At 42.5% G+C, this 27,641-nt stretch overlaps 1 protein-coding gene across 2 annotated transcripts in view; it reads left to right on the forward strand.

Moving 5' to 3' along the window:
- The first annotated feature begins 358 nt into the window (after window positions 1-358).
- The window catches only part of rttn (rotatin), a 37,505-nt gene continuing 10,222 nt past the window's right edge, over window positions 359-27,641 (forward strand). The window contains exons 1-37 of one of the 2 annotated variants that reach the window (XM_049565393.1): window positions 359-533; window positions 879-1,066; window positions 2,449-2,638; window positions 2,815-2,913; window positions 3,067-3,157; window positions 3,459-3,573; window positions 5,981-6,131; window positions 6,475-6,643; window positions 7,275-7,465; window positions 7,693-7,808; window positions 8,726-8,893; window positions 9,008-9,220; window positions 9,415-9,527; window positions 9,620-9,746; window positions 10,078-10,203; window positions 10,601-10,717; window positions 11,263-11,402; window positions 12,061-12,232; window positions 12,328-12,427; window positions 13,066-13,151; window positions 13,782-13,899; window positions 15,346-15,442; window positions 15,545-15,610; window positions 15,711-15,902; window positions 17,284-17,526; window positions 19,357-19,513; window positions 20,451-20,617; window positions 21,280-21,499; window positions 22,510-22,638; window positions 23,055-23,165; window positions 23,692-23,850; window positions 24,232-24,309; window positions 25,401-25,599; window positions 25,684-25,781; window positions 26,553-26,640; window positions 26,983-27,184; window positions 27,510-27,600. In XM_049565393.1, coding sequence (XP_049421350.1) covers window positions 503-533; window positions 879-1,066; window positions 2,449-2,638; window positions 2,815-2,913; window positions 3,067-3,157; window positions 3,459-3,573; window positions 5,981-6,131; window positions 6,475-6,643; window positions 7,275-7,465; window positions 7,693-7,808; window positions 8,726-8,893; window positions 9,008-9,220; window positions 9,415-9,527; window positions 9,620-9,746; window positions 10,078-10,203; window positions 10,601-10,717; window positions 11,263-11,402; window positions 12,061-12,232; window positions 12,328-12,427; window positions 13,066-13,151; window positions 13,782-13,899; window positions 15,346-15,442; window positions 15,545-15,610; window positions 15,711-15,902; window positions 17,284-17,526; window positions 19,357-19,513; window positions 20,451-20,617; window positions 21,280-21,499; window positions 22,510-22,638; window positions 23,055-23,165; window positions 23,692-23,850; window positions 24,232-24,309; window positions 25,401-25,599; window positions 25,684-25,781; window positions 26,553-26,640; window positions 26,983-27,184; window positions 27,510-27,600 — 5,118 coding nt within the window. In that variant the 5' untranslated portion in view covers window positions 359-502. The remainder of the gene's footprint in view (window positions 534-878; window positions 1,067-2,448; window positions 2,639-2,814; window positions 2,914-3,066; window positions 3,158-3,458; window positions 3,574-5,980; window positions 6,132-6,474; window positions 6,644-7,274; window positions 7,466-7,692; window positions 7,809-8,725; window positions 8,894-9,007; window positions 9,221-9,414; window positions 9,528-9,619; window positions 9,747-10,077; window positions 10,204-10,600; window positions 10,718-11,262; window positions 11,403-12,060; window positions 12,233-12,327; window positions 12,428-13,065; window positions 13,152-13,781; window positions 13,900-15,345; window positions 15,443-15,544; window positions 15,611-15,710; window positions 15,903-17,283; window positions 17,527-19,356; window positions 19,514-20,450; window positions 20,618-21,279; window positions 21,500-22,509; window positions 22,639-23,054; window positions 23,166-23,691; window positions 23,851-24,231; window positions 24,310-25,400; window positions 25,600-25,683; window positions 25,782-26,552; window positions 26,641-26,982; window positions 27,185-27,509; window positions 27,601-27,641) is intronic. The other variant, XM_049565394.1, reaches the window with a different exon arrangement.

The following is a 27,641-nucleotide window of genomic DNA, read 5'->3' on the forward strand; positions in this document are numbered from 1 at the left end:
AGGGTGCCCACACTTTTCCTTCAGGCCCTTTTTTGTTATTTTGAAAGTGTAAAAGAAAGAAATAAAAACTTGGGCTAATGGACTTAATTGTTTAGTGGGAGTACTTCACATGCCTTCAGGGAAAACAGGAATTATATAGATTTGATGACTAATTGGGGACCACGTAGAATAACAGCAAATCTATATCATAACATCCGTTTACAAACTTATTAAGTCTTATTTATCCAGTCGTATGCTCAATACTTCCCAAACACAAAACTTCTCTATGTTCACTTCACAGCCGGACTTCCTTAGATTTTTGTTTGTCCTACACAAGTTGAACCTCTTGAACGCACCCTGGTCCTCTACAGGAAGTGGACTGACGCTGGCGCGTTTGTTGAAAACAGACGTTGTTGACATGACACCTGCGAACAACCGCAGAGTAAACTATAACTGACAGGCCTCGGATATTGATGAAGCTTTTATACGTGGTTTTTACACAGGGGGACGCAATATACTGAACATGGAGTTATCGCAACTTATAAAGAAAATAGGTAACGTTAGGCTAACTTATTAGCTAAGCAAACTTAGCTTAGGGGGCTGACTCTACCTGAAGTGATGTTTAAACCCACTTACCTAATGTTAGCTGCTTGCTTGCTAACGTTAGCTAACAATAGAAACCCTCTCTATGTGTACTTCTTTTATCTGTAACTATAACTTTTGTATGAAGAGTTGTAATTATTGTTAACGCTAACGTTAGCTTCGTAACTTAAGTCTAAAACTTTTCTGAACGTCCACCCAAAGTTAGCTAGCTGTTAACTAGCTAAAAACGCATCGTTGCTAACTCTCTCTATATATGTCTATACTCGTTTTAATACGTTGTTTTCTGTAAACTCCAGGCCACTCTTTGGCGGAGATAAGAGTCCGAGCACTGAAGAGCATCATATGCAAGCTGGACCATTCACTGATCTCCGTCTCTGACATCGTCCAAGAGAAGATGCTGTTTGTGTATCTGCTTGAATGGTTCAATTTCCCTGAGGTGCCAATGCAGGAGGAAGTTCTTGGGTTGCTCTCAACTTTGTCAAAGGTAGGTACATTTCTGATCAGAGGGTAGATAATAATACTGGGTGAGTCCTCTGGTGGACAGGGGTAGAGAGATGAATACTGTCTATATGTAACTACTGATAAACTTTAAATGTAATTTTGCCTTTCAGCCTTTTTTTTAACATGGTTAAGCATACCTGAACCAGTCAGTTTAAGTAGTGTCAGTATTTGCCTTTGAAGAATATACAATGTGATCCCTTTTTGTGGCACCTCACACATATACATTGTACTTAAAGGTCTAGTGTGTAGGAGAAAGGAGGATACATTGCCTGAAATGGAATATAATAAGTGTGTTTTCTTTATCGTATAATCACCTGAAAATGAGACTAGTAGTGTTTTTGTTACCTTAGAATGAGCAGTTTATATCAACATAGGGAGTGGGTCCTTATCCACAGAGATAGCCATATTGCACCCCCATGTTCCTACAGTAGCCAAGAACAGACAAACCAAACGCTGGCTCTAGATAGGGCAATTCGCATTTTCACGTCAGCCACTGTAGTGCCGAGCAGTGTCTGGAAAACACAGATTTTTTTTTTACATGAAGCTGATTTATTCAGTGGGTTTAAATCACCTGGGGGTCTCATTTATACACATTTCGTACTTCCCATGCAAAAGTTGTGATTTATTAAAACAGACTTGATGGGAGAAACTTTGACCCACACATACAAACATTTTGGAGACAGGAAATTGGCAATGCAGATGTTGAGGTGGAAGCCTGATTGTAGATATTTTTTGGCACATGTCATTTTTGGCTTTTATCCATATGCATATTTTTAGTATGGATATAAAGTAAATTAATGAGACCTCAGATACGTTTCTTTGGAGAGGAAGAGACCTCTGCAGATAATTCCGCTCTCGCTAAAATTCTCCTTTTTTCTCTGAAACTCTTAAGTTATCAGAGAAAAATGGGGAGCACGCATTAGCAGATGTGGGCTAGTGGCCATTCTGCAACGAGCCGAACAGTGTAGGAAAAACACCGACTTGTAATGTGAAACTGCTTTATTCAGTGTTCTTACCATTTTTTAATCACCTGGTTTGTTTGTTTTGGAGAGGAAGAGACCTCTGACAATAATTTGGCTCCTGGTAAAAACCTCCTGAACAATGAAAACTAAGGGAATTCTAACCAGAAGAAGTGTCAGCTGGTTGCAGTTTGCAGTCCCCACCACTAGATGCCACTAAAGCCTGCTAAATCTCACACACTGGACCTTTAAATATTAGCAGGGGCATAAATGCAGTGAGATTTGTCCAGTGACACTTTGTAGCAACACTCATGCTAAGTGCTTTAACACTTCCACACCAAACATTACACTGAAGCATAAATTTTTCATTTCATGCTTCTGTATTTTGGCATTTTATCTTCCAAAGCATCCTAGTGCAGCCCAGATGCTGAGAGACGTTGGGGCGGTGGACTTCCTCACTCAACTGTCTCCTAATGTGGAGCCCAGACTGCGAGCTGTCATCGATGGAACCCTGGACCAGCTGTTCCAGCTACCTGAGCTACTCCCTAGTCATATAATGGTCTACTCGCATGGACAGCGTACTACAGCTCCAACAGGTGTTGCAAGTTGAAGCCAAATAAATGTTTGTTTTGATTCTGTCTTCCTCAAAGTACTAAATGTTTATAATCTCGTGTAAGAGTCAAAGAGAGGTGAGAGAGGGCGGTGTGCATTGTTCTGAAATAGTAGCAGTATATGAACAAACATTTTGTTAAATCTTGTGTCTCTGCTTCAGCACCTGCAGTTGTTCCACCTGAAGAGCAATTTCCTAAAATGGGCTTTTTCCACAAAAGCATACCAAGCCACACAGATGTACCACCTCAGAAAATAGCAGGTACTGGTACTTTAAATACTCACCCATAGATCTCTTAGTGTGCTGGGTTTCATCTTTCATCTTGAATTTCACTCATACTTTTGTCCAGTGCACAGAGTACATTTTTTTAATAAATGACTCATTTGACATTTGTTATCCCTCTGTGTTGTGCAGTGCACGAGTCTGTGAGATGCCTCAAGTTTTCTGTGTTTCCATGGCTGACTTTGACGAACACAGACAGACACATACTTTCATCCAATGAGAGGTGAGAGACAAAACATGTATCTTACAAATAATTTATGCCCAGCTAAATGCATCGCTAATTAACAAAATGATGATTCAACACAGAAAACAATTTATCAGAGAACAAGATAACCAGACGAAGAAGCAGTCTGTGCCAGCTTTTGGATCTTGACAGTTTTTGAGCTTGAAAAAGAGGCATGATAGATTTAATTTAGTTGTTTTCTTTTCACAGTGTTTTTTCAACTTCAGTAGCATGCAGTGATGTTAAATTACTGAATATTAAATGGTAAGTAAACATATCTTCTTTAATTCTTTTGAAACAGTTCTCTAAGGAGCAGCAACCCCAACTTGGTGCGGACCACATGTGAACTTCTGTGTGATGTCATTATGCAAGATTTTCCTGCTGAGATCTTCCTGCAAAGGCCCAGTATTATAAAGGTATCATAAATGTTCTATCAGTAACAGTAGTATTGTTAATGTGCATATGTTTATGCATAGCTATACTGAAATATTTTAAAAATATGAGCGGAAAGATCAAACCTAAAATTATACCACAAACACAGAGTGTGAATAAGTGGTTGCAGTTCCCATTATTTACGGTCGTAGGTTTGGGCTCACACTGTAACAGTAATGTTAGAATGTCCGCCATTTTGTATTATTTTTTAGAACCAATCGGTTTCTTCTGCATGTTTCAGTGTCAGCATTAAAGGGATGAATTGCCGATAAGCAGCCAGCTTTGTACTTTAACTGTGGGTAGTATGTGTAAATACCAGTGCCCAGATCTCTCTGCTCATCTCTCAGCTCAAATCTGTGCTCTAGGGTTGTTGATTGAATGGGTTGTACTTCTGCAATTTCATATGCCCGCCACCCAGGATATAAAGAGCATGAATGCGGATCCTCCCCTCTCTCAAATGTTGACCAAACTGAGATCAAATGGTAAAACTTAGCAGTGCTCATCAAATATAAACCAAGATTCTGTTACAGTTTTGCTTATGACTCGCCTAGAATGCTTCCAGAAACATATTTTAGCTTTTGTTTGTTTTGTTTGTTAACACCTGGCTGTCGTAGTGTTTCCTGGGTCAAAACTGCCACACCGGTTATGTCACCCACCAGCTGGAGCGTTTATTGATCTGGAGCAGTGCTGTACATTCTTTGTAGTTGTAGGTTATCTACTTCTTGAGCAAAAGCGAACGCAGCAGCCCTTATCCTCTGTTTTCTTTGGTCGTGTAGCACCCATTTCAGAGTTATTTGCTTAATTCTACTGCATAGACAGACCAGTTTTATGAAAAGTCCATCTTTCCGGCAGTTAAGTACTTATTTAAGGGTGTACTGAGCTCAAGTTAAGTATGTCATTAAAAACAAATCTTTCATTAAGTTGAGTTTTTAATAGTTTCAGCACTCTGGAGCAGGACATTAGAATGGCCATCAGCCCCATCATTTTAACTTAACAAGATGTATGAATTTTTTGTCACTCTCAGTGCTTATGGAAGACATAAGCCTTTACTGGTTTGACTAAAAATGGTGGCTTGTCTCTGACCCTAAAATTTCTCAATGCTTGATTTAACATGCGTCTCCATGGAGACAAAATTCAAGATGTTACTAAAAGTATTCAAGCGTTTGTTTATTTTCTGCTGGTTCTGGGATCAGCTGTTCATCATGTTTAGTATTGTTTATTCACATCAAAACAACGTGTGTTATTTTGAGTGGCTGGCGCGACCATCCCATAATGGAATTTGTGGGATGGTCACTCAAGCTACTGTCAAAATAATAACCTGTCAAATGGCGTCCTTGAACAAAACACCAATTTATAATTCTGTGTCCCTGATCTTGGAGGAGGTTGTGGAGGCCCCTGGAGGCTTACTTTGCTTGAGCAGGCACTAGATTGCTGTGAGGATATAGCTTGGTCATGATGTACCTCTTGAAGGGTTTGAAAGTCCTTGATAAAATGTGTTGCCTCTTTCCTCTCCTGGCCTCCTTGGATAGCAGAGATTCTGTAAATGTGGTCCAAGTTGTCTGCAGGCACTGTTGGCTATGGAGGAATCTAAACTGTCCTGTGTTGCAAATAAAAAAGTCGATGTGCTTGTGTCAAGTTAGTTTGTACTGTAGCTGAATTCATATGGGCCGCCTGATGTAAATCTACAGTGAACTCCATCTTTTTTTTTATATTCAAGAGATATGCTCTCTCTTCCCATCTCTGTAAAAAGATGGCCTGCACATTTTTATGTATCTGCCCGTATCATGTCAGCAACAAAGTACATCTGTTATGAGAGCTCTTCATTTCATTGGCATAGACGGAGTGTTGGAGGAGACATCATTTTGCCCCGATGAGCCACTGTGAGCATTACTATTTTGTTAATAAAGTGGTGCATTATGTTACATCGGTCTCAAGGCAGTATTAGCATACTGTCACCCAGCAGTCTCATCATCCGAAAGAAATCATTATGGGGAAAGTGCTCTTCTTCTTGTGGCTTTACTTGGCCCTCCTTTGAGTTACTAGAGCTATTAAGCTAAATTAAAAGACTTGGATTTAGAGACATGACATCATTAGCTGCAGAGGGCAGGGAATCTGAACTTGGAACAAATTGTTGCTTCAATAATTCAATTGAGCTTGCCCTTTTTATTTGGCGAACTTTATTACAACTTTTCTATCACTGTCCTAGTTTCGGCCCCCTGATGTTGTGCATTGTTTGCCTCGGCTCAGGCTCTGGTTTTTCTGTTTGTAAACAGAGCCACAATCAAATATCCGCATTGGATGTTACTGGTTGTTAAAGATGTAATCAGAAAACCTCTCCATAACTCACCTTCATAGTAATAAAACTATTCTGATGTCCCCTTGTGTTTCCAGAACCTCCTCTCCCTGTTGAGGCTGGGTTCGGGTAAAGGTGAGGCAAGCTACCTCCACTTGCAGGCTCTCTCCTGCCTGCGGCAGCTTTGTGTGGGCCTAAGGAGAAGACTCCGCTTTCATCAAGATCCAAGCTTCTACTCTACAAAGCAAGGTAGCATGCCTTATGAATTGCACCTCGTGAATTTTTGGATGCTTATCTGGTTAGTTTACACGTTTGTTTTTACTAAAGTACATTTTTAACAAATTTATGTATTTGGTCACAATGTGGCGCTCGATTTTAAATCCTATACTTCAAATGACCAATTTCTAAAGCACACCACACAAGACCTACACTGTTTTACATTTAATTAAAGTAAATGTAACAGCTATAGCTATCTAATCCTGCTGATTAATTTCTTACAATAAGGAGTTTGTAAACACCACCACTATAATATTTTCTTGGCTTAATCAAATGTGCAAGGATGTCCTCTTTTTTCTTTTTTGCGGCTGTGTAGATCCAGTGTCCCAGAACTCGTCTTTCTCCCACTCCCAAGAGGTGCGGGGGACCCAGCGTTCCCAGGCCTCATCTCCAGGGGCTGAGTGCTCCCCTCGGCCCTCTGTGGTGGGACGCAGAGGCCAGAGAGCCAGAGGAGACGGCCAAGATGGAGATGTAGCTTCCACCAGGTATGTATGTGTAGCTGTGCATTTTCAACAAAGTCTGAAGGAGATTATAGAAGATGCTGCACTACTTCTGGTACATTGCTTCTTGCTGTTCTCGCTGTCTAAGGTATTTTTTCTTTGCATGTTTTGAGTCATCATGTTGGCAGTGAGAGCAGAGATTCATTCAGTCTGGCTTCTGTCACACTTCTGAGGCACAAGTGGTATTATGTTCGTCTGCCTCCCTTGCTTGTAGAAATAACTTTTTGATACGATTCAGCAGTGTTGTCAATTCTGTTCATCAGACCTCACACTTAACAAGAGAGCCTTATACTTTTTAGGAATTTGTGCACAGTGGGATTTTTTGTGGCTTTGATAATGACAAAATTGCCAGTGACACCAGCAACCCGCACACAAAGATAAAACAATGTGTGAAAGACTGTGGAGGATTTTATTATTCTTTTTTAGAAATAAAAAAAACACCAGGAGCCCTCTAGCGGCCGGTCTACAGTGCTTAAAAATCAGTTCTGATTCCCGTGATGGCAGTTTTTAAGATCCATCCCTATACAGCTCATACGTCACTCCTTGTATTTGAGTGGTCTGAACTCGGATCATGAATTTACAGTGGTCTTTCTCTGCATGTCTCTGATTCATCCAGTGGCAGCTCGCACAGAGGTGGAGCAGCAGTCCAGGCCCCTGGGCAGACGCCCCAGTCACCCGCAGATGTGGCCCACTTGGAGCTTCCTGACCTGGGTGTAGAAGATGTCCTGGAGCTGCAGTTACAGCAGCTCACTTTGGCTCAGTTCACAGTGGCCACCATGGAGCATGCCATACCTCTGCTTAAAACAGGTAGGAGTCGTTGCAGTCTTTTATGTAAAGGGGGGGAAAAGATTTTGTAAATTATATAAATCAGTTGGCACAATCTGTTCTTTTTGCTCGAGTAAAGATCAGATACTGCACATATCCCCTCACCTGTTCCCCTACATTGACTATATTCTATCATTATTTTGATCCTGTCAAAAAAAAAAATCTCCCCTGCTCTTGCTCAGTTTCTCTCCTCCTCTCTTCTTTCTCAGAGGGTTTGCATGTGTTCCACCGTGTTCTGGAGCTGCTGTGCGATACCGTCCCCCTGCTCGGGGACAGTGTTTGTGAGCTGGTCTGGGACGATCGCAGCCTGGTGGGGATGGAGCTGGCAAGTCAAAACACAACTCATGACAGCCTCTTATGTAGATGAATGGATACACTTCACTGAAAGGGGGAACTGGGTTGGCCACCAGACAATTTGCCACAGACACACAGGCATACGGTGCTCGGCTGTCAAGGAGAACTGTAGGCATGTGATTGAGCTGAATGAATTATATACGGTTACAAAGGCTTACCGCTGGTTACAAAGAGCTTCTCACACATACATGCACACCTCCTGTGTGTACCCCTGGGTTTATCCAAGTACAGCATTGTTGGGTCTGTAAATGTCTCTATTTGCTATTTGTATAAAGTCTATACAATGAAATGTGTTTTTTCTTATCTTGCAGAGTCATTTGTTATCCTCCCTGACTGTTTAAAGAGTATGTTCCTATGCAGAGGGACTTATACACTTGTCAAGCCCAGGCCCCTCTGGCCCTCTGCTGTTTAATACATGCCCTGAGCCGTGCAGCCTGAGAACTGTTTTGTCATCTTTATGTGGAGAGCAGCTTTTGTGTGCCAGACCTCTAGGTTTTTCCTATGGGAATGGGCCGAACTGTTCATGCCAGCCACAGCAATGCACAGGGCATCTACTGCCCCCTGCTGGTTCAATTCTTCTATTGTTCAGTTTCTCCTCCCCTAGAACAAAGTGGCTGAGAATAGATTGTTCCAATTTATTCATACTGAGATAGGGTGGATCTGTATCTCGTCCCAAAATAACCCTGAAATCTGATTACATTCAATTCCTAACCCCTGGAACGAGCAATTTTTCTCCTGGCCCCCAGCCAAGCCACACAGAGCGCCGGTGTGTGTCTGTGTCTGCGAACATGCACGTGACGCGAGTGCACGCACGTGTGTGTCGCTGTGTGTGTGCGGCATGTTTGCTTTTGTCTACATTTCTGTCTGTGTGTGTGGGGTTTTTTTTAGAAGGAAAAGCTGCAAGGCTGCATGGAACTGTTGGGGGACATCCTGAGCTACCATCAGAGCTTTCCAGCAGACATTCCCCACAGCTGTCAGCTTCATCACAGAATGGCCTACACTGGCACTGCTATATTCACCGTTAAACTCCTACAGACCATCCTCCCTCCTGAAAAGGTGCGTGTTTGTGCTCCAGTGACCAAATCACAAAACTTTCCTCATGGTTTTCTGTGATTATTTCCCTTGAACTCCAAAGAACAGAGGAAAATAAAGTTTCTTAACCTCACACAGGCTAGTGACAATCTCCCAGAAAACACAGCAACAGCTATTTTCCACCTGTGCTTGGACACGTCGTTTGGAAGTTTATTACCCAGCATGCAAGAAACAGCAGTGGCCTACTTGGAGCAGGTGAACTCAGACAGCCACGACCTCTACAGGAGGGTGACACGAGCTGCCCTCTGGATGGAGTCTACCTGTAACTTCCTCAAGGAAGTGCAAGCTGAGGTGTGAGCTGCATGTCATATAATTACCGTCAATACAAGTAACTCTGCAGCCATCTTTTACATACATATAACCTACAGTTTTTTCATTTAAAACCACCCTGACAGAACTGTAACTAGCTGTGGCCCCTCAGGTTACAGCAATATCTGTCACTCAAGTCTGCATTTTTGTGTTCATCGTGTTTTTTCTGCATCAAGGGAGAAAAGAATTGGTTGGAGATACTGGAGCTGGCAGACCAAGCCATAGACGGCCTCCCATTTCACCAGCACTTACCAATCATCAAGGAATGTGTGCACATGTGCTCCTACCTGTACGTTACAAATCTTTGAAGTCACTCACTTGTTCTGCTGCATTTAAATATTTGATATTTTTATGCTAAAATCTTTGGTTGTCCATCACCAGGTGGAAGTTTGACCAGCCCAGCCCCCTCCTCCAGACAGAGAGCCAGAAACTTCTCCTCAAGCTGCTGTCCCATCCCTTACCGCCTGTCAAGACGGAAACATACGAAAGCACTTTAAACCTGGTCAAGGTCAGAGCAAGCCATCCAATACAGACAGTCAGTGTTTAAATGAGACTACGCGGGTTCATGGCTAAAATTATGGCTCCTAAAGCCATAATGTGGGTCTGTTTGGTGCGGCATCCATATGTAAATAAGTAGGACGGAGAGGGATGAATGACAGATCTTTGATGCCGCGCGATAAAGAACCCACTTGACATTTGAAATCAGACTTCCTTTTCATTTTACTAACCGTCGTCTAGAGTACATGGCTACATTTAAAGTGAATTGGTAACTCCTGTATGCGAGTGGGGGGATAGCGATAATTTATGATGTGCTTTGGTGTGATTACATACACCTCCAGGGCTGCCTTGGCATCCAGAATGTGTCACGACAGGAAGCAGCAGCCTGCGGTGCAGTCAACTTTCTTATCCACCACAGGGTGCTCTATGAAATAAGTGCTTTTGGACTTCAGGATTCTTCAGAGAAGGTAGGCAGAGGCATGTGTATACGTCCTGTATTTTTACAGGATTCATTTTAATTGTGTATTGTGTTATAAACTGTACCATAATGCATTTTTTTTTAAAATATTTAAATAGTTCTTATTTTCTATTTTCTCACGAGTCTCTATGCTTTTATATATAAGCGACTGTAGCATTTCACCCTGGGGAACAGTAAAGTATTTCTTACACCTTTGGAGCAAGGTCATTTTGACTACTTCTCTAAGGTGTCTAAAGTACAGGGATTTCTGTGTTCTTTTTTAAGAGGTCATGTTCATTGATGTCATGTAATTCCAGTATTTAAAAATGTGTCACTTACAGTACTGGCATGGAAATATTTTGTCAGCAGCGCCTTTGTGAATTCAGCAGTTTACCTGTGATCTATAGGTGAACATTGCTGCCAAGGATATCCTGCTATTCCTGCTCAAAGGACGATTGATGATGACAGCGTCAACCTGGGACAGATTCAATGAGGCACTTTACCCGGTCATGCCCATATTACAGGTGCTGTGCTCTCTACAGAGGCTGTGTTGTATTTGTGCTGTGACGCTCATAAAGCGGCATCATGTTTGGAAGCTCACACATCACATTCATGGAGCGAGGGGGGGAGTGCTGTACTGTATGTTCTTCACAATCAAAAACAACTATGATCAAAAGTTAGATTTTAGCGCACTTGGACCACAAAGACTTCACATTGAGCTGCCAGTGAGGGAAATTTAGTTATTTGCTCATTTACATATTCTGTGTTATATTGTTTCCTTTTTTGGGGGGGAAACAAGCTTTTATTAATTGTTCAGTTTCAGGCAACAGAAAGCCTGGAAATTCTTCATGAATATACATGAGGTTTTGACTAGGCTGTCAAGTGTGATTTAATTCAAGGAGGCCATTCAGAGATGGGCCCCTCCATGTCAACAAGAGACGAAATGAAACCACCCATAATCAAAGCGATGCATATTTTATTTACTGTTGTGCTGCTTAGCTGGAATTCCCCATTGTCTGCTCCATTGTCTGCCAAGGCAGTCTGAGAATTGTGTGCGTGTGTGTTGCAGGGTTACGCCGGCACTGAAGAGTCACTTGGAAACTGCGTCCTGCTGGTAAGTGACATGTCGGACACGGCGAGAGAGAACGTGTTTCCAAGCACAGCCAAGCTGAAAGCGGCGCTCCGACTCCTTTTTACCAAACAACCCACGTGAGTTTGATCTCTGTGTCTTTCCTTTGTCAATGTTTGTATTTGTGTCACTCTGTTTGTTTGGGTGTTATGTGCCCGCCTGGATGTGTGTGCATATCAGAGATGTGTGTTTGTCATGTTTCTTCTGTGTCTATGCGCATGCTGCTGTTTGATTAGTTTGATGTTGGGTCTTGGGGTTTTTTTTTTTTCTGAACCAGACAAACTCCTGAGAGTCTAAATATTCTGCCTTACAACATGTAATGTGATGGACATATTACCACTGTCTGTCGCTGTCAGCTGATGTTCTCATCAAGTCATCCGAGTGCTCTGTGAGGCCTGTGTAAAACAGCTATCCAGTCCCAGCCTATGAATATTGATAGAGATAGAAATTAACACCAGGCGCTGGGCAGGAGACGAGCCCTGGTAAATTCTGGCAACAGCTAATAGATCTGTCTGCCCTGCCAGCCGTTTTTTTTAACAACTAATCACCATTTGGATGCTGTGTTGGGGGAAAAAAACAAAAAACAAACATTTTCAACCCTGTATTTTATCGCAGACAGAAGGTGTGCCTTGCTTTGAATAGAGCTGTTTTATGTTGTTTTTAATTTGTGTTTAAAACAGTGTGATTTTAAATGATTTAACTCCCAAGTTTTGCATAAATTCTTCTCATCATTGACAGTGTGAGAATAGCAGCAGTGCAACAAATCCTGCCCCACTTAACCAGCGATGATGATGCTAACACAGCCAGACCAGACCTGGATCAACCAGTGATCTCCTCGCTTCCCAATCTCTTCTGCCTCAGACACCCTTTAGACATCACACTGGACACCAGCAGCAAGTCTGTCCTCAAGGTACAAATGAACACGCACAGAAGGAACAGCACACTTAGACACAGTTCTTCACGGGAAGATTTAAGTGCCTTCTTAATGTGATTAATGGTGGCTAGGTGGAGTCGGTGGAGAAGCTGTTTTGTATCCTGAACTCAGACACCGTCGATATCTCCCTGAGAAGATCGGCTGCAGAGCAGCTGTCTGTAGTGCTACAAGGTAACTTAAATCTACAGTATATCTTATAAACTCATCTGCTATATTATTTTAGTACATTTCCACGCTGAATCTTGGCTCTGGCAGGATAATACCTTTAAACCACCCTTAGAGTCTACCTCTGTGCATTTCTCTGTAATAGCTGAATCCTCTCACGTCAGAGTGCTCATGTAGAGGCATATTTTAATGGAAAAAAACACTGACTTGTTATACTTTGGGCCAATTCTGTACCCCACAAGTACTTGCAACCTTGTAAATGGGATGGTATCACTGCAGAGTGTACAAGCAGGATGTAGTCGCTAACAATTCACATCCTCCTAACGGCTGATATGATATTGAGATTGATATTCCATAGTGAAGTATAGTGCCTGAATTCTCAACCACATAAAAAGAGGTTTTAAAGGCCTGAACAGGATTCTAGACGCAATTTTATGGACTTGACAAAATAGAAAAAACAACTTTAAAAGTTTGTGTGATACGTGAGAGCTCTTTCCTTGTGAAAACTACAATTTGCAATGAGTGCAGCCGAGTGTGTGCCCTCCCACTACCATATGTTTTAGACAAGCGGGAAAAGCAAATAGTTTATGATTATGCAAATGTTTATCGTCGGTACATTGAATTGTTCTCTTACTTCCCCACAGACACAACAATGCACCCAGTGCTGAAGAATCTTGGAATAGCAGACAAAGTCATTTCTTTCATTATGGGGAGTGTAAACGGCAACAAGGTAAAAACAAACCTGCTTTGGCAAAGTGATAAATGGATGTGTACCGAACGAATTGCTGTTGAAGCCAAATTAAACAAAACCCTGAATCTCATAAATGCCGTTCCATGCGCTCCCATTTGTGTACAAGTCCTCGTTTATGTGTTCTCATGTGAGTACATGAGTTGCCAGCGGATGTGGAGGAGACCCAGCGAGGCGTGCATGATAGAAGGATGAAATGGCCTGTATTAATAGTGTCAGACAGGCCCTGGTCAGCAGTGATGTTTGCCCTCTAGTTACTGCAGTCTGCTGATCATTTCCAGGCCTTGAATCAGAAGCCGCTAACAGGGGTAATCGTCCAGCATGTCCGGCTACACAGAGGTGAAGGGACAGGGCCACAGAGAATGACTTGTCTCGGCTAACAAGTGTGTATAACAGGGATGCCTGCAGGTTGTATTCATCCCAACGCTCCACGGCCTGCAACCTGCGCAATCACAGAATTTGGGTTCAGCTTATGTGAAGAGACAGTAAAGAGACCCTGTGCATTTGTATGGGAGAGACATAGAGCAGGAGGAGACAGAAAGAGAATATGTGTGTTTGTTTGTGTTTTCCCTGCAATTAAACACTGCATGCGTATGTTGCTGTCCTCCCCAGAGCTTAGATTGCCTGCTGGAGCCTTGTGTATGTATCCTGAGGAAGCTGGTGTATGCTGATCCATCTCTGAGGCACAGTCTGGCACATCGCAACCTCCTGCTCCTCACACTGCTCAGGGGTACATTCACAAGACAACTCATTAAGTAACAGCTCTACACGGCGTGTTGTGTAGCTCGGGGGCACATTCTCAAAAAAAACGATGACAAGTCATCCATTGATGCATAGCTTTTAACCATGTTGTCACACTGCAGTAAGTGGCATATTAGTGTGATGCAACTTGTTGCCATGGAGCTCATCTCAGCATAATTCGTAGTTAAATTATCAGTCACTTATTTTGAATTTGGAGGCATTCATTTAAATCCTAACATCTTGATTGTGGGTACCTGCATATTTGTAGGCTGTTTTAGACTAAAAAAGAGGGTTCATGCAAAAATATGTGACAGTTTTTTACATTTGTATACAGAACATTGTGTTTTTCTGGGGGAGGAGGGAATTTTAAGCGGTAGATAGCATGTCAACAGTGCATGCCCCATAATAGTGGTGTGCATCATATGAAAGCTGGGAGACTGAAGATTCATTTGAGATGCAGCTTAGCACTGTGTCAAGTTTTCCTAATCATAAATATGTAATAAACATTGTGCTTTGGTTATGTGCCTTTTGACATTTGAAGTTTAGGGTGTATAAGGTCTTAGAAGATGAAGAATGGAAGTATACGGTGGCAGTTCCCATGCTCAATGATGTTGTTACAGCAATGTTTGGGTTTATACCATTTGTTACACAGATTTGGAGCTAAATTTTAGAATTTTTAATACTAAAGATTGAATAAAAAAAAACAAAAAACGTCAAAAATCCCTCCAAAATACCACACTAGGACACCAACATCTTGAGGAACACCATAGAAACCATGCTGTCATTTTTAGCACCTTGATGGCACATACTTCTGTTCCAGAAACTGCAGAGAAACCTCCTGATTGTCAATACACCTGTGACAGCCATGCATCCTCTGAATGCCTGAAGTCTCTAGTTTGTGGCTATAAAGTTTCATGAGGCTGTGATTATCCTAGAGGTCACATTTCAAGTCTCACCTCTGTAGTCATACCCATTTTATGCAATTCCAAAATACATGGTTTTTGCCCAGGACTGTATGGAACTGACATGAAATGGACACGTCTGTGAAAGGGAGACTCGTGGGTACCCATAGAACCCATTTTCATTCAGATATCTTGAGCTCAGAGGTCAAGGGACAAGCTGGTGTGACACAGTTGGTACCAATGGATTCTCTAGGTCTTTTTGTTTTACATGATACCAATATCTAACTCTAGCTTTGAAACTCAGCCGCCCTCTAAACGACAGTAATGTCGGCGGAGGACACTGTCGTCCTAGTGGAGTGGAAAAGGTTAAAGCACTCACTTGTTGCATTAAGAGCTCAGAGGCCAACTTCCAGTTATTATAATGTCATAGCAAAACCAGGTTTCCAAACTTCTAACTGTCGTTTATCCATGAGGTATAGTGATAAACATTAGGGTGTGGGTGTTATGTAAACTGTATTGTGTCTTCATTATAGCATCCTTGATATTGAAGGAGAACAAAGGCTATGGCAGTGAGGTAGCTGTCCTGATGAGTTTACTGCTGTTTGATGAGATTGCCAGCATTGAAATATGGTGAGTTTATCTTTCCTCCCCATGGGTTTTCCATGCCTTTAAAATCAATATGCATTCATTCAACATTTTGGTGTACTCCTTGATTTTTTTGTGTCATATTAGGTCGGACAACTCCAACCCAGATGTGACCCTCACGCCGTTCTCCCTGCCACTGTCAGTAATCCGCAGGTAAACTGAGCTGTAAAGCTGCCAAGGTCTCTTCTTTTCATCAGCAGCACTCCACAAGCAATATAAAAACAGTTTTCTCTTCTCCCAATTTTTCTCCCAGGTACAACATCCCATTTCAGGCAGCGACTCATCACGCTGTCAGCCCATACTGCTGCGTCCTGCCCCCTTCCTCTGACCTGCTGACCTTAGCACCTGCCCGCCAAGCCCTGCAGGTGGCCTGGAACACTGCTTGGCACTCTGGGATGGACGGCCTCCTTCAAGAGCTGCATGGCGTCTCTACTGATGACGCTGAGTAAGAGCCTTAATGTTTCGTACTCTTATTCACACAGTGCGGTGTTAGCGTGGTCTCAGATTGTTATGATTTGTTCTTGTGGAAAGAATATGTTAGAAAAAGGTTGGAGACCAAGCTTGACTATTGTTTCTGCAGTGTTTCCCTTAGGTTGACTGTTGTGGGGTGGCTGATGGGCCATGTGGGAGGTAATTCAGAGGTTTCATCAAGATATTATTATTATCAATTCAGTTGACTCCACTAACACACATGAAACATGGCGTAACAATAAGAACATTTATACATTTACACATTTTTATTCACTTATATTTTACGCCTTACCTCACTGATTTCGGTCTCCTACAGCCAGGAGGAGTTTTTCCTCTCTAACAGCCAAGATGGGTCAAAACCTGTCTTTCTGAGCGTGTCGGGGGTGCAGTTGTATCAGCAGGAGAGCTACTAGTGCTCTGTCCAGGACAAGCTTGACACAAGTGCACATTAAGTACATTTCAGAACAGCACCACACAAAGGCCCTCACAAACGCAAACCACTGATTTGCGAATGAATGGATATTTTTTATTGGACTTTTTTTTTTTTTTTTTTTACCCCCAGCAAGGGTCCAGTTTCCTGGCAGTCCACTATCTCTGCACAATTATAGGGGATACATTGTTTTGTATCGAGAGAGTTGTCTTTTACTGGGGACGGAAATGGGTTAAATATATGTTGGAAAAACTGAAGAGAACAATTCATAGCAGGATATTTTAATCAGAGAAAGGGACTGCCACACATCACTCTCACATAACGTTCTCTCTCGTGGAGAATTGTCATCAAGAATTAGTTTTAGACGCTCGGCATCTTGTATTTCATCTGTCTTCATTTACTTCTAATTTGACCTAATTCAAAAAGATGAGAATGTCTCTCCAACAGTTTTAACCAGCTTGATTGCGGCAAAGAAGTTGAAAGCACACCGAGAATTTATCAATCTACCAAGTTTCATACGATGTTATGACTGGGAGAAGAGTACGTGTTGAAGATGGATTAGTCACTGAAACTTTAGAGCCGTCTTTCTGTTTTGTGTGAAGTGCAACTCCGTGCACAGATCCTTATCTCTGTTGTGTCTTATCACAAAGTTTCTCATATTGTTTTGACATTATTTTGACAGTTGATTGTTGCCGGTGTGATGCTTGTCTCTTCTTGATTCAGCTACAAGTAATTCTCAGGAAAACATCTCTCTTTGGATGAGTCATAAATGTCCCATCCCTCCAGATTGGTGATCAAATATGTTGGTTAATGCAGTCATCAGTATGCCTCTGAGGGTGCTACTTATGCAACACACTTGTCAGCACATCAATAGTCATGTAGTCCGATTTGGAGCATATATACATATACATTCTGTTCCCCACAGATTTCATCCTGACTTAAAGCTGTCAGAAGCACAGGTTCTGTCACTGCAGGCAGTGCGCCTTCCTACTGCGCTGCAGGACTGCATCAAGGCCATCATCACAGCAGCAGGACACAGCTCTGTGACCTCTGCCCTCTCCAGGCTCAGCCTCTATTTACTGATTGACCGACTGGCCCTCCCTCACATCCCCACCCACACCTGCAGAGGCACCCTTCACTCGCTCAGCTGGCAGGCAGCAGTAACCAGGTACCCTGCATACAAATTCAATTAAACATTCATACACGCTAGCTTTACATGCTAACGTTCAGTTAATATGTCTTGTTAAGGTTTATGAATTAAGGAAATGATGGGAGGATTTTATGCGACAACAGTATGCATTATTATTACTGCTGCTGGTGAACAAAGCAAGACTTGCTGTGAACCAAATGTTTTTCCATGGCTGAGTGAGCTCAGTGAGGCTCTGTCTTTTTATCTTATTTTGAAGAAATGACATGAATTAATAACATGTAATGTCTTTCTTTCTTTCTATCTTTCTTTCTTTTTTCTTTCTGTCTTTCGTCCGTCCGTCCTTTTCGTCCATCCTTTCGTCCATCCTTTTGTCCATCCTTTCTTTCGTCCTTTCATTCGTCCATCCTTTTGTCTGTCCATCGTCTGTTCTTTCTTACCACTATTTGCTATGTAAAGAGTTGAGTAATGGCGCAGTGAGCAGAGAATGAAGTCACGCTCCCTCTGTGTTTGTTGTAATGCGAGCTTCTCTGTCTATTGTGGTAGACAGTAAGTCCCTGTGAGTGTGTCCCACTGGCTAGCTAACTGCCGCTGCGCCGCACTGCACTCTTACGGTGGTTACGCTGACATCGTGTTTGCGTCCTTGCGTAAGAATAGCGCCTACCGTCTGCTTTCTTCTTGGTTAACATTTTTGCTTGGTCAGCACTTTGTTAACCATTGTTAGCCCTGTTTATTGAGTTAGCACCGTTAGCTGCTGACCGCTGGCTCAGCCACCTCCATATTGAGAACCATGATGAGACTATTCCGCTCTAGACTTTGAATCAGAGATATGCTCTGGATGTCACATACAGCTCCTTTAAAGATTCCCTAAGGAAGTGTAACAAACTTTGAATATCTTTGAAGAAAGTTAAAGCAAATTTAATTTTAGATCCTTGATGAGTCTGTACATAACTTTTGGGGGGGGGTTTTTTGCCTGGCATCGTCGCTAATTTAATTGTTTTTTTCACTGGAAGTTTGACTAATTTTTGTGATTATTTTAAAAATACTTCCACCCTCTCATTGGAGGACAAATATGTTTATTCTTAAAGGTATACTGTGCAGGACTGTGGGTTACTGTTTGTAACCATGCTTGCCAACGAAGTGAAAGTCAAAGCCAACCAAAGATTCAGTTTCTTTTGGTGTTTTGCCTTACTGTATTTGCATTTTTAGCCGCTGTATGTCTTGGATGCTGGCTGCTTACAGTCTGGCACCTTATTGTTTCTTATAAAGCCCCGACCTCACCTGAGCACAGTGGGGGTAAACGCCCATAAATGTCCTGAGAATAGAAAATAAGAGGAAGTTAAGAAAATAAAAGCACAGGGCAGAGTCTCTGCAGAAAATTACATCTCCACACACTTTAGGAGAATCCTGCATGATATAAATTAATTTAGTTTTAATTTGTTTTATTTGAAGTTCTTCCTCTAACTACTCTAAAGCTTAACTTAAAAAAAGAAAATGATTAAAATGTGATGGAGCGGTAATGATGAAGAAAATGAGAGAAAGCCTCCAACAAAGCATATTCAAGTAGGTCAATTATTTCAGTTGATTCCATCAGTTTATCACCACCCCTCTGACAAAATCTCTGGTTTCTTCATTTAGTGTTGTAGCGTATGTCTAATACTTGTCAAAATCGCCTCTGTACAGTGATGTTTTTTGACAGTTAAAGATAAAAGAGGAGTAGGTAGAAGTTTAGCTTTTTTAGTAATCAGCATACTAGACAAATATTGAATATTAAGTTATTACTGAGTATTTTCCTTTCCACCATGCTCTCTTCCTCGTGTTGTGACGGTCTCTGACTCTTCTTCCCTGCAGGTTTCTCCAGGTGTGTCCAGCCTGTGTCGAGGATGAGAGGTTGCTCGTGGGTATTGTTGCATTTTTGAATGCCTACTTCAAACAGATGCACACTGAGTCTGAATCTGACCCAGAGGATAAGGACCTGCGCTGGATACTGGAGCTGCTTCTCAACCAGGTACAAATAATTCACACTTTCTGGTCGTGCAGGAAAGTAAAACCTCACAACAATAGTCCTGTATTTCTTTTTTATCTTTTGGCTTAAAGGGAAAGTTGTCTTTTAAACAAACATTGGTGTAAGTTACAGTATGGCGTTGTGGTATAGATAATAATCTTATAATGTGTACCACTATACCATAGCTTGCCTTTGATGTGAGTGCTTGTGCTTGCGAAGTATGTGTGTGTGTATCTCTGTTAGCTAGTAATCTGGTTAGACTCTCTCCTCTCCAACACAGAGGGTTATATACCTGTAATCAAAGCTTGAATAAATCACACGCCGTCAGACAAGCCAAACATATTACTGTCTCATAACGACAGGAAAATAGTATCACAGTGTACCACCTTAGACCCGCGGCACAGATTATTTCCTGAGCTCTTAAAACAAAGTTGGATTCATATTTTCGCCCGAGGAGAAGAATCACCACCACACTGTTTTAGTGGGGAGAGCTACTTTTAGGATTTAATCAGTCTCACCTTGGCTTTCTCATTAATGTGTGTGTAAACAATAAGCCCTCCCCTGGCAGCTAAAGCAGACTCAGATTGAATGCCTAGTAGGGGTGAGCAGCTCTGCACTGCTCAGACTTTTCTGTAATTACTGAGCTGTTTCAGGAACATCTGTCACTCTCTACACATATTTAACTATCTACTGCATGTGCGCTTCAAGAAATTCTGCATGTTTGGTGCTCGTAGATCTGAATTTTTCAGGAAAATATGGGTGGTGCTACGAAGGAGGTGCTTGCTCGAGTACATTTTCCCTTATTTGTTCTTTTTTTTTTAAATTTAGAAAGTTCGGCAGATGAAGTTTGTTTTACTGTTAAAGGGACAGTTCCCTCTAAAATCAAAATACGTATTTTTCCAAATGTTGATGTCAGTTCATCCACTCATCCATCATTCAGGAGGCTGCATCCCTTCTTAATTTGCTGCTTGGTGTGGAGACCCAGACCTCAACTCAGAGCCAGGGGGAGCCAGAGGAGCTGAAGAACCACGTCAGCCAGAGACTACAGAGAGAACTCACCAACTTCTTTAACATCTTACTCCTCCGACTCGCACACACCACCGACAGGTAGGACGATATCACCAGTGACACACTGGGAAGTCACAAAACGGGCACAATACAGTCCTTAAATATGTTGTAACATTTAATTTACAAATATGATTTAATTTCTTACACTTAAATACTAAAATGTGAAGGAATGTCTTTTTATTTGCTCAACAGACACACACTAAAGTACTAAATTCTGTATTACCAAGTAGAGCTCAGGGCCAAAGAGACACAGCTGACCTTCCAAGTGTTTTCCTGCTTTATATGCCACAATATTTTCTACATTTCTTCGTAAAAGAAATGAAAGAGCTATGATTATTCCTCTCTTAGTGTATGGAAAAGGTGAATGCACTCTTGTGTTATGTTATTCAGCCTTCCTGTGGGGTTAGAAAATTGATTAATATCATCAGGAGGAAAGAAGATAGTGAAGTGTTCTTCCACTGTAGGGGAAGTGCTTATTTCAGTTCATTTGTGATGGAAATCCGGCTAGCTTAGTCATTTAGAACATGAAAATGAATGCCAAACACATAAAAAGCCAGAGGCTTATGAAAAAGAATTGGAATGCTAATTGTCAGCGTTATCTTGTCTTTCTTCCTCTTTTCTCTGCCTCTTGTCTCCCCTCCTGTCTGTGGGGTTTGCTCGTGTCTCGCTCTCTCTCACTCTGCCCTTCCCTGTCTGTGCAGGCTATGTTTGGCATTAGCGGGCCCCTTCAAGAGCCAGCTGGCAGTCCGTTTGCTTCAGAGCCTGCGGGTGTCCGACGCCCCGCGTTTCTATGGCCTTCCCAGCCTGGAGAGGACACTGCAGGGCATGGTCAGCCTGACTGCCCAGCCTGGCTGGAGCTCCCACTGCTCTGACCTGGAGCCCATCTTGCTCTGCTCCAAGTATCTCAGTGGGCTATTAGAGGTGTGTGTGTGTGTGTGTGTGTGTGTGTGTGTGTGTGTGTGTGTGTGTGTGTGTGTGTGTGTTTTTGACATGTGTCTGTTTGACATGTGTCTTCATAGTATGTGTGCATATGTTCACGTGTTGCACAGGCATATGCAAACCTCCCACCCTCTCATCAGAACTGAGACTGCCTACAGAAATGAATAAAAGAAAAAGCACAGTACTTTCTGAGGAATTAATTAAAATTAAGCAAAATGTGGTTACGGGACATGACTTGGAATAGGTAAAAAATCTCATTGATTAGATATGCCACACTGTGAAGATGCTGATGAGATTAATCAACCTTGCCTTTTCCATCTGTTCGGTTGTTCAACAGTCCATAAAACAATAGCGTAACATGATGTAGACCAGCTTGCGCAGCAGTCCTCAGCGCAGAGGTGTCCAGACTTTTATTTTTGATTGGGAATAAAGACCTCGGTGGAATAGACCATCCTGTTTACACAATACATATCCTTGTTCATTTGGATTGTTTTAATGGGTGTGAATTAAGATTGCATAAAGATTGAAGGTTAATATCCTTTTCAGTCAAGATCTCTGGTGGCTGCCTTCATCTCAATGATAACAATCAGGTACCTGACCATTTCACCCCTGTCTGCTCAACCCTCTGACCCACCTCTCACCTGATACTCCCGGCACTGTCGGGCCCTAAAGCTCAGCAGGCCTTGGGCTTCTCTGTCTTCGTCTGCTCTTCAGAGCAGTCCCACATCCTGATGGCACATCAAAGCAAAATAATTAGTCTCAGCTGTATTTAGCTTTCCTTTGGATGCAGCGGGTTGCATGACAAGCATACAGTAATCGCTACCTCAGAAACAAGTGCTCTTTGTTAGGTCTCCTTTCCCAGATTCCCAGAAACAGGGAGCGACGTGCAATAACACCACTGACTGTACCAAACCCAAATAATGTGCAGTTCTGTATGTAAGCTACGTCTTTGCAAGATTAGAATCCCTTCATGATCTGTGTCCTCTCCACAGGTGATCTCCTCGTTTTATGTAGAGTGGGGAGGAAACTCCATGTCTTTCATGGGGAAAGGTGTGACCAAGAATGCTGTCATCTGCTTGCTTCACCTGTCCCATGAGATGATGGTTGAGAACAAGGACAAGGCAAGTGTCAACAATAGTCACGCTTCACCTGCAGGGCACTGATTATCAAATTACGTTTCTCTTTTCCATCACTTAAGGTGAATCACACAGTAACATAGGAATGTTTTTTGTGATGTTTGCGAGGCAATTTTAGTGACTTTGCTCCCCTCCCCATGTGCAAATGTTCAACCAAAACAAGTTCACCTCTGACACTACTTTGCAAGAGCACTGTCGCTGCATCCTGGGCCAAGTGTCGCTCAAGATGACTGTGATCGGATTAAAGAAACAAAAACAAGCAGGAGCATTTTTCCCCTCTAGCAGAAAGATAATTGGTGTTTCCAGACCTTTCTCCAGCCAGACAACAGACTACAAAGTACTAAAAGATTTTGTAACGTAACTGGAACAATGTTTTCCTCTCTATATTTTGCCTGCGTCAGGACTTCATATCCCAGTGGTCTTTGGGGAACGAGGCAGCTGCTGAGGAGGCGAGTGCCTCTCAGCTCGGTTTGGCCTGGCTCATCCCGCTGTGGGTCGACCGTGATCAAGAGGTACGAACAGTTTCTCCGCAAGTCATGATTGCACTTTAATATGTGTAAACTATATACAGTATGTGCCACTCCAGTTTTTAATATTCAGCTGTTCACTATTCATTCTTCATCTTAACTTCATAAACTCTTTCTGTCAGAAAAATGAAGTTTTGAGATGCTTGACTTTTGGGACAAATGAAACCCATAAGAGTTGCACAAGAACTCACAGACAAAAAGAAGCACATGACAGCTAGTCATACCAAATTCTCTGTCTGTCTCCAAAAATAAGTTCTCACACAAGTCAGTCTAAGACGCTCCCTTGACAAGGTAGATTCTGTCTTTGCCATCATCAATTTAAATGCCAGTCTAGTGTTATGAATAACCAGCACGGCCAAATTCACATTTCTCCTAACATGAACACCATTTACGTTTTTTGGAGATTCATTACTGTTATTCTGTGGAGGTTTGTACACCCTCTTTCTTTCCCTATGCCTCTTTCTTTCCTCACACATCCATTCAAATCTGTGTCTCCCCCCTCTCATGTCAGGTGAGGTTTGCCAGTTTGGGTTTAGGCGCAGCTCTGTCCTCGGTGCCCAGCGGGTGCCAGGCTCTGTGTGCCAGCTGTCAGAACATCAGCGGAGGTCTGTGGGGCACGTTGCTCAACATCCTCCTGGATCAGCAGGAGAGCAGCATGGTCCGCAGAGAGGTACGACGTTAGAGCTGCGACACTGCTCTACTGCCTGTGCAACCCAGAAATGTTTTCTCCCTGTTGCTACACGGAGGAAATAAATAACTTCCTCTGAGGAGTGGTGGGCCAAAATATAGAACAGCAGAGTGTGTAAATATTTACAGACATGATTGACACAAACTACTGTTGTTGCTGTGTGCCATAATTTCAACACACCTATCAGAACTAATAAAAGAAAAGCAAAATTCACTGTAATTTATCTATGGTCAGAAAATGTGACTGGACCTTTATGTATTACCAGCCAAACACAGGCAGATGGCACTGTTGCTGATGCAGTCTAACTTGACCCGGTGTGTGCACGTCCCTCTCTTTTTTTTTTTTTTTTTTTTCTGTGTCCAGGCTGCGTTTATCCTGCATAACTTGCTGGTGATGCCCATGCCTGCCAACGCAGAGGAGGCCAAGGACTCCCACTGGCAGGTCAGCAGCTCTGCCAACCAGTTAAAAAGCTTTTATAAACCGTGAACTGTTTTTTTTCCTCTCCCTTCTCTTTCAGTTTCTCTCTGTTTCTGTCCCCTCTCTGTTCCTCCCTCTCCTCTTGTTGAGCCCTGCAGGGTTCAGACCAGGGGTGTTGCTAGGATTGAAGCTCTGCTGGAGTGCAGGCCTCCAGCATTCACATCCATAATAACGAAGTTCTGCCAAAACATTAACAACATCTTAATCTGGCCTGTTATTACATGAGAACGAAGCTGTATGTCAGAGAAGAAAAAAGATGAATATTTTTTCCTATCTTTTAAAAGCGAGGCTTGTTGTTTACTCAATGTGATTTAGTTGTAATCACCAGAAAGATGTTTACGTGAAGTGTTTATCCGATCAACCTCACTTGGTGGGTGTATTGCTGAGGACCCAAGGACGTCCAGTGTCGAATGCGAGCTCTTGAGATGAGCGGGACATATTTATAAGTGGTGCATTACTACTCCCGGACACTACACTACACACTGGGAAGTGTGATGAGAGGGGACCCGTATTAACTGTTAGATTTCTGCGTAGCATGCAGGACACAGCTCACTTTCCGTCGCTCTTACAGTACATTCAAAAACAGATGAGGAAGAAGAGACAAATTCAAATATTTAAAGCGTCAGCGATGTAACTTTGGAAATGAGTGTTTTTGTTCCCAGAAATTGCCGGACTTTGACTTCATCGAGCCCATAAAATGTTCGTCTTAGCTCTTATAACCCAGCTCATTCTGAACAGGTACGTTTTGAATAGGCATTACGCAAGTCTTCAAAATTTAAAAACTTAAAGACTTGGCAGTGTCCATGCAGGGGCTTTTAGAAAATCACTGTCACATCTGAAGTCACCAAAGTACATTTCAGTTTTAAATTGAATGGTGAAAATATAGGTCTGGTGACAAAGGCTCAGACAAAGTTAAGCCCAGCTGGATTTCAACCTCTCTGTATTTAGCTCTTTGTCTCACCTCTGTTCCTTTCACCCTGATCTCATCAGTAACTTGTCACTGAAAGTCATATAATAGTTTGAGGTGCCCTCATTTCTCTCTGTGCGTCTTCCAGCACCCGTGTGTCCACGATGAGGTGTCCGGTGTGTCTTTGGTGGGTCTCCCAGCGCTCCAGGCTCTGCTTTACCACTGTCAGTACTTCCAGCACGTGGCTCTCTCTGCCTCCAAATGTTACCAAGGCAGGTACACTTTCCACCTGCAGCCTCATCCTGCTGCTACCAGTGGGCCCAGTCCTCAGGAAAGCAGTTCACTGGGTAGGTTTTATTTTCAGGGTCATCAATTATCAATTGTTTTTCCAGTAAAGGCTGATAGGTCATGATGTGTGTATGTTCGTCTAGATTCTGAGAATTCTCTGTGGTTTTGGAGATGCGACCCACCAGCACCCACTGTCGACTCCAGCAGACCTTCCAGCTCCCTCTCAACGTCTAGCACCATGGTCAGCAATGCCCTTGTACCTTCAAACATGCACTTACACTCACGTTAAAGAAATACTTCACCTTCCAGTAACAATTTATATATAAATTACTCACCCTGGGTGTTTTTGGATTCTTCGTTCACCGTAGAGACATGCGAGAAAACCAGAGAAAATTCCTGATGAATTGAAGTCATAGGGGTCCACGTTTAACAGCCGCAAACCTGTATTAAAACATCCATTTGCAAACTCTTACACAACTTGTCCAAGTCTCATTTATCCAGTTGTATGCTCAGTACTTCTCAAACAGACAGCCCTTTATGACAAGTAACTGACTATAAAGTAAAACTTCTCTGTGCTCTCTTGAAAGCTAGACTCCATTAAGAAAAGTGGTAATTTTACCTGGCTGAACACGGGAGCTGCTGGTCTCCCAGTGCCTTGATGATCGTATGTTTGTGTTATTGTGGGACTTTGGTGAATCTGAACAAACAGCAAAGTCACACAATAACACAAACAACTATTTGATAGAGGCAGCAGTAGACCAACAGCTCTCATCTTCAGCACGGTAAAATTACTGTTTTTGTCAATGGAGTCTGGTTTTGAAGAGAGCATGGATACGTTTTACTTTAAGTTCAGTTAGCTGTTGGAAACTGTCTGTTTTGGAAATACTGAGCATACGGCTGGACAAATGAGACTCGGATTATACTGCAAGAGTTGTGTAAGAGTTTCTAAACAAACATTTACATGGTCATTTGCGGGATAGTCCTCACATCTTCTTCATGTTGTCCATTACAGGTGAGAGGTTCAGGGCCACACACCCCTAAGAGTCCCTCCCTGCTGAACATCACAGACGATACCCCTGCCAGCAGACTGACAGCTCAAGGTACAGCAGAGAGGAACAGAGAGTGTGTCTGTGTGCACACGTGCATTCACAGTAACAGAAAAACATCATGGTTCTTCACACCATGTAATCCTCCTCATTGTTTTCCTTCAGAAGCAGTGAACCTCATTGTGGTCAGTGATGAATATAAACAAAACCCCCACATTTGTGTATTTATATTTCTGTCTTATAAATACAATTAAAAAGTAGAACACTGCTCTCTGTATTTTGCCTCATTTGGATGTTTCTGATTATGTGGTCACAGTATCTCCAGTCACAGACACAGTGTGTGAACTCTACTAGGGGGACGCGTCTCTATTAGCTGTCTGTTGCTGTGTCCCACAGGCCAGAGTGACACGGACACCAGCGACTCGGTGACCTCCCAAGACTCCCGACAGGGCGAGCCCTCTGCCGCGGAGCCCGTCGTCATGGTAACTCCTGACCTCATGACGGCCCACTGCGGCCTGCTGACTAACCTGCTGGCCATCCTGCCAGACTTCACCCTCACTGCCATCCGACACAACCAGCTCCTCCAGGCGCTGGCCAGGTAAGAGGCCACATGCTCGGACCGCACGAACACACACTCCCCTCCAATGTGTTAATCATGAATACATCATAATGGTGTTGTTGTGATCTCAGCATGAGTTTTGCAGTTATTAAAAAAATAAAAAAAATAATAAAAATAGAATAAAATAAACACTTTCAGCTCTGGTAACATATTTTTGTCATTTTTCATAATGATTAAAGATGATATAAATAAATATGTGTGTATTTTATCCAGTAGAGACTTCATGTTAAGTCTAGCCCTAATACCCTCCAGCTAGTTCCTTACAAACACACACATCTTCCATCATCTTTCTCTTCCTTCTCAGTCTGGTGGATATTGGGCCCATTGAGAAATGTCTGACTGAGCTGAAGACACCCAACATCCTACCAGGAGAGAGAGAAGACATCAAGATCCAGGTGAGGAACACTGTGATAGACAGTTCTGAAGAGTTTTTCAA

This window comes from Epinephelus fuscoguttatus, linkage group LG21, assembly GCF_011397635.1.
Source record: "Epinephelus fuscoguttatus linkage group LG21, E.fuscoguttatus.final_Chr_v1".
Taxonomy (NCBI): Eukaryota; Metazoa; Chordata; class Actinopteri; order Perciformes; family Serranidae; genus Epinephelus; species Epinephelus fuscoguttatus.